The sequence below is a fragment of the Oncorhynchus mykiss genome, chromosome 30, assembly GCF_013265735.2.
Source record: "Oncorhynchus mykiss isolate Arlee chromosome 30, USDA_OmykA_1.1, whole genome shotgun sequence".
Taxonomy (NCBI): domain Eukaryota; kingdom Metazoa; phylum Chordata; class Actinopteri; order Salmoniformes; family Salmonidae; genus Oncorhynchus; species Oncorhynchus mykiss.
The window spans coordinates 27,962,477-27,972,664 of record NC_050570.1 but is presented as its reverse complement, the minus strand read 5'-3'; the positions used below and the strand labels follow the sequence as shown (position 1 = coordinate 27,972,664).

General features: G+C 41.9%; 1 protein-coding gene across 5 annotated transcripts; it reads right to left on the bottom strand.

Moving 5' to 3' along the window:
• Positions 1–1,321: 1,321 nt before the first annotated feature.
• On the bottom strand, positions 1,322–9,758 carry LOC110521659 (DCN1-like protein 4). Of its 5 annotated transcripts, none has more exons than XM_021599388.2 (11): positions 9,625–9,758; positions 7,945–8,015; positions 7,471–7,510; positions 6,937–7,024; positions 5,858–5,958; positions 5,190–5,260; positions 4,899–4,990; positions 4,549–4,657; positions 3,929–4,033; positions 3,719–3,821; positions 1,322–3,618 (listed from the first exon to the last, which is right to left on the bottom strand). In XM_021599388.2, exons 1-11 carry the CDS (start codon positions 9,641–9,643, stop codon positions 3,563–3,565), a joined length of 855 nt encoding a protein of 284 aa, XP_021455063.1. In that variant the 5' UTR covers positions 9,644–9,758; the 3' UTR covers positions 1,322–3,562. The 5 variants fall into 5 exon arrangements, with proteins under 5 accessions (XP_021455063.1, XP_021455064.1, XP_021455065.1 ...); XM_021599389.2 differs by having other exon boundaries at positions 5,870–5,958; XM_021599390.2 differs by having other exon boundaries at positions 9,494–9,634.
• Between the last annotated feature and the right edge of the window lie 430 nt (positions 9,759–10,188).

Here is a 10,188-nt window from a genome sequence, read left to right as displayed (position 1 = left end):
CATACAATAACATTCTAGAAAATGTTGTGCTTCCAACTTTGTGGCAACAGTTTGGGGAAGGCCCTTTCCTTTTTCAGCATGACAATGGCCCCGTGCTCAAAGCGAGGTCCATGCAGAAATAGTTTGTCAAGATCGGTGTGGAAGAACTTGACTGGCCTGCACAGAGCCCTGACCTCAACTCCATCGAACACCTTTGGAATGAATTGGAACGCCGACTACGAGTCAGGCCAACATCAGCGCCTGACCTCACTAATGTTCTTGTGGCTCAATGGACGCAAGTTCCTGCAGCAATGTTCCAACATCTAGTGGAAAGTCTTCCCAGAAGAGTGGAGGCTGTTAAAGCAGCAAAAGGGGGACCAACTCCACATTAATGTCCATGATTTTGGAATGAGATATTCGACAAGCAGATGTCCACATACTTTTGGTCATGTAGTGTATGTTATGTTTGGTATGTTTACATAAGATAGGTTACTTAAATCAAAAACAAAAAGGGAGGGTGGAAAAAGGAGGAAGGGAAGCGCTACTAAGGGACACAATAGTACATTTTGGTAGATAGAAGGTGCTCTTTGGTAAAAGGGGTAAATTGGTCATCAAAAAGAAAGGAGGACCAAGGCACTCTTTATATAATTAATTAAAATGCCTTTATTAGTATGGCATGTTCAATAGAAACAAAGTTTTAAAAAACCCGACGTGTTTCAGCTACATGGCCTTCGTCAGGGAGTACAAACGAAGGGTGGTTGGTCAGGTGGATGGGTAAACATAGAACGTGAACACCTAGCAACCCAAAGGTTATGTGTTTCAACCTCATCATGGACAACTTGAGCATTTTAGCCAATTAGCCACTACTTAAAATGCTAGCCAACTCTTCCCTTAACCCTAACCATTTTAGCTAACCTCCCTAACCCTTTAACCTAACCCTAACCTAGCTAACATTAGCATTAGCCACCCCTAGCTAAAGTTAGCCACAACAAATTGAAATTCGTAACATATCGTATGAATTGAAATTCATAACATATCGTACGAAATGCTCTGAGACCACGTTGGTATGCGTCATAAATAAACCTGTAAAGAAAGTAACTGTGTTTGTGATGCCTTTGTCTCTGTTGTTCTATGGATACCTGAATAATAAGGTGCACACACTGCACATGTAGTTATTACTGTGGTAATGCAATAGTCAGAACAAAAAGACATTAGGCCTACAGTAGAGGGACCAAATATGATCCTGTGCAATTTAGGAACGCAGAATGAAACATCCTTTGACAACAATTGTTCACAATCGTTCTGTAAAGGAAAATGACAAAGCAAAAATGAAAGACAACGATAAGTTAATAAACCCATTTATACGTAGAGATAGGTTACAGTGAAAACAGACATACATACTGTACATACAGTCAGGACAAAGTTGTTCTTCCTCCTGCAATACCAATGTAGAATACCATCTGAATTAGACTTTGTGCAAATGATTAGTGAGCCGTTTAGAAACTAGCTCCATCTCCTACCAAAACCTAATATACACAAATACACTGATTACTGACAGTCAAAGCATCATGGATCACTGATAGGTGAAGCTATCATGTGTTCTTATTACTTCAGAAATTGAACCATTTACTGTACATGCTTTAGTTCAGACCACTGGGTTTGACCAATAAATGATTGACATATGACCCGGATACCACTCTTACACCACACCTTCAACACTGCACAAAACTTGTCTTCTTTCTCCAATTTCTCGAACTTTTGTTAACTTCAGTTCATGTCAATTTGTTGGAGAGACTAACAGTGTGGTTCTGTGTGTGTGTGTGTGTGTGTGTGAGTGTGTTAGAAGGGAGTGGTTGGGCAAATGCAGGATGGAACTCCTCTTCCCCAAATGAGGTTGCATGTGTGTTCCAGCTCTGAATATACACAGTCATGGTTTTCATAAAGCGTTAAGACAACATGACCAAGGATATCAAATGAAGCACAAAAACACTTGCACAAATTCCTGTACAAAAACAACAACAATAAAATAAGTATTCAAAAAAATCTCATCCATTCGCAGATGGCTCTGATGGAGAGCATGCATGCAAGGTTTCACTCTCATGACAATTGAGCGTCACATCACAGCTAGAGACAAAAGTTGACATGTGTTACAAGAACATTAGCCCTACGCTAGGCAAAAAGAACACCATTACATCACCACCGGGTTCTAAATCTAACCCGTCAGTGTCCATGGTTTTGAGACCTCTTGAATGATACATGGCAATGCATGCATGCTGGGATTGGATTTCCCCTTAATGTACAGCCTGCCTACCCTACACAACCTATTCCTCAAAGGCCTTAAACAGTCTTCCAATTATAACACTCTCAGTACTGGGGAGAGAGAGAGAGGCTCGTTAGTAATATGGATTAAACTGGACATGTTCAGTGGACATAACAGAAGACAAGACCAAAGCAATATGCCAGATATGAAGAAAAAAATAGAGGTACGTTTCTATTTTAACTTGCAACTTAGGCCAAACAGTCTAATTTAATCCTGAACGTATCCCTGACCACTGTGTGTGTGTGTGTGTGTGTGGGGTGCAAGTAAAGTGACTTCTATAAATTGTTAAAGAGGCACAGAGAACTCTTAAAAACCTACAGCTTAGAAACATAGATTGGTCACATAACCAATGAATGCTGGCCAGTCCACTAACGACTGACCACTGCACTGTAATAAGAGTTAATAAGCAGCACTGCTGATTGGTTAGTTGTTGTGGTATGAGGTAATCTGAAGCCTTCACAGGGGGCTACAAAGCTTTAGCACAGGCTGGTATCACAGTAAGACTAAGGATGGAAAAAAAAGGGGCTCAAAAAGCACTGGCACAAATGACTTCATCACAGTAAACTGTACAGGTGTCATCATCCACCTGTAACAACAGCTTTAATGACCATGACTAAAAGAGCACCTACTGTAACACTCAGCCATTTGACAGTGTGCTTCTTCAAGAATTCCAATTCAACCCAAACAGGACAAAACTGATAGAAACGATGGGTTCTGTAGGTTATAAAGAGTCAAGCACAGATCAAGTTCAAAGCACGGATATGCAATATTCAAATGTGACCGGGTCAAAAAGACCTTGTTTTTAAGACTAAGACCGACCGTTCAAAATGGAGGGATTTAGTTGAATTCCTCCTAACGGGAGCAAAGGGTTCAAGAGTGGATCTCTCGCACACACAAAACCATTTAGCCACTCATGAGAACACGATATCCTAACACGCAGCAATATGACATCACAGTGAGGGGGCGCAACGCCACTGGGGCTCGCCGTGTGATTACCCACAATGTAACATGGGTAGGGATCATTACCTGGAGAGGGTTTTTTGTCTCCATGGTGACCTACATCCTAATCTCGCCAGAGTGGCTTGCACCTAACCCCCCACCTCCCCCCTCCCCCCAAACCATATCGCTATCATTACCTGGATGCGCCACCTGCCATCACTGACAAGCACCTCTCCCATTTTGTATTCTTTGTTTTTAGTTTTCTCATAGCCGTTTGTCATCGTCGTTGTATTATAATGTGGTTTTGTTGCAGTCTACCTGATGCTATGACATCTCTCTTTCTTTGTACCATTCCACAAACTCATCCAACAAAACGGGCCCTGACAAAAGGAGAAAAGAAGGATCACGTTAGAGCACTGATCCCTTGTACCACTTAGGGAATGAGTGATTGTGTATTAGTGTGTGCATGTGTCCACTTACAGGCTCCATCCTCATCATAGTTACTGAGGTCTAGGTTGATTGTCCTGCTGAACTCTAGAACGTTGCACCACTGGTCTTTGTTGATAACCTTATACTTGGACTGCTGAATGACAGACAGGACAGGCAGTCAAGACATAGTGACAAAACCGTGTCAAATGTTGTATGTACGGTATCAAGTTGAATGTTACACAGGTTAGTTAGACACCATACCTCTAAAAACTGATTGAATACAGGAAACAGTGGCCACGTCTTCCCCAGGAGAAGCCCCAGCATGCATTTGGCTGTGTTCAGGTCTAAACTCCTCTGGTCCTTTTCCTACAAAATCAGAAATGAAGGTCTCTATTCAATCAGTATCACGGAAATTCAGCTTTACAGCGTGACCGAAATTTAAAGGCAATGTTCCCGCTTTAGCGGAGACTGCCTTCCCTGTAAATATGTCGGCTCAAACGGAAATGACCTTTACATTTATTCTGCGGAGTCTGTAATGCCTCACCTTTACAGATTGAATAGAGCCCTAAGATGTCTCAGAAGTCAGGGGTCAAATATGACTGACTCAATAGAAAGAGCAGTACTCATGATGAGAGCTTCAGCCATGCAAGACACTCAAAACTAAGAGCCTATCAAAGACATACTTCCCTACCTGACGTCACTTATCCCTTGTGTTTATTTCTACAAATGGTAATAGTTTAATTTGTCTGTCATCTTTTGTGTGTTGAATCTAAACATCAACAAATAAATATACCAGTCAAAATAAATATCCCAGGGGAATAAATATCCCAGTCAGAGGAAATCTAGTGAGAATACTGCAGATGCGGCTTTGCCTCACTCACCCGAGCAAAATCGAAGGCGTATCTGTAAATGAGCTTAAAGTTGGTGGTGTCGTTTAGGACAGACCTCAAGTAGTCCAGGGAGTTCCTCAGCCTCTCTGTGGAGTCACACCTGACAACGCCAGAGAGACAAGTTAGAGACAGACTAGAGTCCCGGCTGACAGAGTACAGACTGTTGACTATAAAACAGACAGTTGAATATAAAGTAGACTATACAGACAGAGGCAGTCTATAAACCCAGTCTGGAGTCAGCACCATTTTGTACATGGCACAGCTAGAAAAGGACAAACTGTAGGGACAGACACACAGAACACACGTACAGTAAAACACACAAACTGAGAGCAGAGACTTACTGCAGGGAGCCCATGCCTTTCAACCACTCCTGTAGGGTGAAGTAGCCCATACTCTGGGCATCCAGCTTCCAGGCCAAAACCAGCATCACCACCTGTTCACAAAGAACAGCATACACTCACATGCTATAACACAATGAAATGCTTGAGATGTTTACTTTTCAATGAGCCATTTTCATCTTTGTGCCATCTCTGAATAACGGAGCTGTACCCAACTATAACCACCAAGTGCATGCACATGTGGATGGATTACAAATGTCACCCATCTACATAGACATGACTAGCCATCCTTACATTCTCTGGTTCCACTCCAATATCTTCACAGAACTTCTCCATTCCCTCTGGCCCCACGACATCATCACAGCCTATCAAAGATACACACATATATATATACACAGGGCCATTATTTATGACATCATCCACTCCTACCAGAAACAAACACATAGGATTAATCTCTGATATTATGACAGCATAGTATGCCACAGACACAACAATGCTATGACATCACAACCATAGAGAGTCTATTATATTTACATGGTGTGATATCATAATGTGGAGGTCAAAGCAGTCCCTATTATGACATCGCATCACGAAAACTATGATTGTAATCGCTATTGTTATGATGTCATAGAATTCTATGACATAGAATGAGGTAACAAAGTATTCTGACATCATCACAGCAAAAATTACAATCACAATGCGTACATACATACGTAACAATTCTCTATGACCCTATCCCACCTGCAGGTGACAAACACAAAACATTAATCTATGACATCATTTCAGCAAGCAAGAGACATCCTTTATGAAGCAATCAATGATGCCCGATTCACAGCTCTCACACAGTACAATTCAACTATGACATGAAAACCCAAATCTAAAAGTAACAAAGGTATTTACACCATTATGGGCAGTGTGCTTATATAAACTGATAGAGAATTGCAAAATGTATATTTACAAACCTTGAGTCTCACCTGCGTACTCATAGAACCACTCCAGACATCTTTTACTGGAGAAGGTCTCTTCCTCTCGGATTTGTGGTGCCTCATGTTTTCTAAAAACACTGCATTTGGAAAAAGACCATTCAGACACAATCTACGGCACTGCACACCCAGCATATTTCACACATTACTGCGGGTGCTGGGAATACAGTGTGTGACCTAAAATCCTACCGTCTAGGAGCATATCAAACACTACGATGGAGAAAAAAGTTAATCCTGACAAATAACTATTGGATGAGCTATGTGATGGAAAGTCCTCTTGCTGCTCTTTTGGATTTCTAAGCTGACAATGAAGTATGCAAATCCACTGGGGAGACAAATCACGTGTCATCACGCATGCATACCGTTTCAGTGAACAGTTGAAAATCCAGAACAAAAATTGCATGCAATTGCGTAACATACTGGATTAGGTTCTGGGGGAGATGTATGAGAAAAAAGATACTGGACTGAGGAGCAAAAGAAGGGGGGTAGCTCCACCCGCCTCTCTCTGCAAGGCTATGGGTCAAACGTACCCTCCCCTTCCCGAATTTCGATAAGACGCGCACACCCGCTAAATCAAGACTTGTTCAAATAACCAGTGACAAAAACCTGCGCACATCAACAACTGTTATTCGCTATGCCTCGATCAGACTGACAGCGTCTTTGCATCAATGCTTTGTAATTAAATGACACAGCATTTTTATTATGCAATCCAAAAATGTTTACTGGATATGTGTGCAACAAAAGTTCAACATCCACCCTTTTCTACTATTTCTGTCAAGCCCGACGCATACAATTTGATGCATACGTTGGATATATAGACCACAAAGAATGCACTGCAACTGCCTCCACAAGGTAATGCTGCAAGGCAAACACAGCGTTTATTTGGAAATGAATGTACTTCTGGTGTCGGTGTGATTGAGGTGTTAGTCATCCCCGTCTTTTGACAGATAGCCTGTCCACGAGTGATTAGTGAATCTAAATAAGTTGGATATAATTCCTTTTATTGTGTAAAACCCGATGTAACTGATGCATTCGTTGGTGTAGCAGGTTGGTAGTACCTGTCCTGGCGACTCTTCTTAGCTGACAGATCATCTCCAGTAGTGGGTCTCCTCTTTTTCCTTGGAGGCATGGCTCTGGAGCGGCAGGCTGAGAGAAACACAATACGAGAGAGACAGAGAGTGAGGAGAGAGATATAGAGAACAGCAACCAGGTTTCCATCCAACCTTTTTATGCGAGTAAATACATGTCAGATTGAAAATGTATTGACAGGCCGTGATGGAAACAGCAAATTTGTCGGTAAACTTTCCAAATGTCGACAAAACAAAACACGCTAGACAAGGTGGGATCTTTTTGCGTCGGTAAAATGTATTATGTGAGAAATGGCCATGGAAATGCCTTTATGCGCAAATAACCATCACATCGAAGTAAACTTGGGAGTCACTCGATGATATGTTGTGTGGTCCTCCCACTACGACTTGGAAAATGGTGGTGGGAAAATGCTAATATTGTGATAAAACCTGCCGCCAATTGGATCGAAACCTAGCTAGTAAGTGTCATGTGGGTCTGCATTAAGGTGCAGGCAGGGTCGGTACCTGTGGAGTGACCGTCCTGTCCAACGTCCTCCGTCAGGTTCTGAGTGGAGAGATAAATGGAACTATATTAGGCAACCCCCACCAAGAGACACACACACACACACAGCAGCACCGGTGTTCGCATGCAGTGAGCAAGGGAAGGGTGTGATGGGAGGCCTGCGCTCTCATTTCCTCAAGCTTGTAACCTTTAGAGATGCAGTTATTATTTCAGAGAGAGAGAGAGGGAGGGGAGAAATAGGATGAGAGGAAGGATGAATTAATCCCTTTTAAGTATCCATCCAGGAATAGAAAAATCTATCCATGTCTATAACTCATTAATAACTAGGATTCATTTGTAGATAGGGGTAAATGTCCATGATCAAATTCTTAGCGTTTTGCCAGAGTAACTCCATAATGTAAACTGTTGGAACAGGTGGCTGGTACTCATATGTCACATGAAAAACACATAATGGTATGAGGGCAAAATGCTTTTACCAGCCTGTGCAGGGTGTGGTAGATTTTGTGGATGCTGGCCAGCGTAGAAAAATGGGAGTTCAGCTGAAAATCTAAAGGAGGAAAAGTACATTTCAGCACATCTCTATATGTAACACCACTACATCACATGCATTAGATATGGAACAGACACGCAACAGCAACAGTAGGCCATACTAAACAATGATCTGCTTCTCAGAGAAACATAACCTTCTCACAGAAATATAGGTTTCCCAGGGCACTGATAGCTGGGAGAACTCACCATCTGCTACCCACAGCCTGCCTACATCACCATGCTCCTCCCTCTGTCATAGGGGTCACATCTTTGCATTCAGCCAATAGGAATGAGAAGGTATGCATGTAACCATCTTAATCACCTTCATAATTTGCATCAAAGTAGTTGGGATGACTAAATAGTGATGTCAAACAGCCATAACTGCACATAATCAATGCCTTTCATCGTGATGGGATTGACAATAAAATGTTCATTTTTATGCTGAGCAGTTATAATCGTTCAGTAGGCATAATACCAACAAGAAATAGGTATGAAGGACTGTAGCTACGTAGATACATTAGAATACAGTAATATAATACAGTAGTCTACAGTCAGATCATGAGCAGGATTGACAGGTGAGGATTGTATTCAAACGTAACAGGGTTCACAGAACGCCAGACAAAAAAAGTAGAGTGGTCGATTATGATTAAACACCACGCCGACATGGCCTATCCAATAAAACATGTAATCTCCTCATCTGCGCTCACGAAGTGTCATTTTCGTTTTTAATCCGTTTCTTTAGTCAAAACGCTCACACACCTAGATCAACGAAAGGCCGAACCTCATGATAGCACTAACTGAATAGACTACTTAAAATAGCAATACAGACACACAACTTGCACAGAGTTTACAAAGTATCTGGAGAGTAGAGGGAGACATTATGGTTGTTGTAGTCCATTTCCTGGATCAAGGCTCTAAGATCTTGATCAATGGAGAGTGGAATTAGACTACAATTCCCGCCCTCAGAAATTAACATTTCATTCTGCACCCCTCTCCTGACACTCACCCCAACTGATGAATGCATATTATATCGATACAAAAATGTTACATCCTATGGAATAGTGCATGCAAGTATCTTATGGTTCTCTTGCAACAGTTGATGTATATGACGCGCAGTCGGCCAGCTCTATTGCAGCAAGCATAGAAATATATTTTACAGAACTGCGTCACAATTTTCATCCTCTGTAATTTTCCGCAGTTGACTGGAAAACTGACCTATTTAGCCTACGTTGTTCCAAGTGTAACTTGCTTTGCAGTAGCACTTCATTCCCGTCCGTAAATAAGCGACAAAATAGCAGTATAATAGGTCGACAATAATTACATATTTTGCTGATGTATTCAACCGAATAGTAGCCTTTGCAACGTTAGTTGTCCTAACAATAAGTCAACAAAAAGTGCGTACATTCAGCAATAACACAGTACAGTCCCTTTGTTGCGCCCCAAGACAACACTTGGAAATACAAAGAGAATGGCAATAGACAGATAGTCTGCACATACCTCTATTTGACACTCGATTAACAGCTAAATCTAAAGGTAAACAGATAGATGCAATAGATCCGGTCGCTGTTACGTAAGTTATCAATACGAGGAGCCTAAACACACCAAAAGCCACTACTATAGCTACTTACTTGCCGCATCAGAGTGCATTTTTATGAAACACACAACTGCCTGTGTGAAGTCCGCAGACCGGCCAGTAGGCGGGACATGTCAACATAACCAATGCCCACAGATGATTTGGGTGGACAAGGAACCTAGTAGCCGCACCCCTACTCCTTCATAATAGGCTGTCTCTGGTGTCATGTAGGAAATCTGAAGACAAAGAATTTGGACCCTCCTTTGGGTGAACGTGAGAGGTCAAAATTCCAAACCAGGCCATCCCACCGCTGAAGTTCATTGGCTAGGAAAAGTACCTACGTATGTCAATGGAAGAGTTCGATTAAGCTGCCTCGGGTTGAACCGAACTATGGCCCAACACGTGACCGGGCGAAACCGGTGAGCGAGGCACGCTCTTTTCAAATCAAACAGTAATCTGCGCCGCTCAGTCGTATTGTGAAAAGTGCAGCATCGTTCAGAAACATACATCTATTTTTTCATAAAATATATGCTCGAATTTTCAAACTGGTTTTCATTGTGACGGCAGATAAAGCGTTTTTATCTTAATCAATCACTTTTGCAAGTGTTAACACATAATT

Coding starts and splice junctions, on each gene's coding strand:
- LOC110521659 (XM_021599388.2), bottom strand. Junction 4,991..5,189: donor TTGGAGTGGAACCAGAGAAT/GTAAGGATGGCT, acceptor CTTTGTGAACAG/GTGGTGATGCTGGTTTTGGC. Junction 4,034..4,548: donor ACGCCTTCGATTTTGCTCGG/GTGAGTGAGGCA, acceptor CTGATTTTGTAG/GAAAAGGACCAGAGGAGTTT.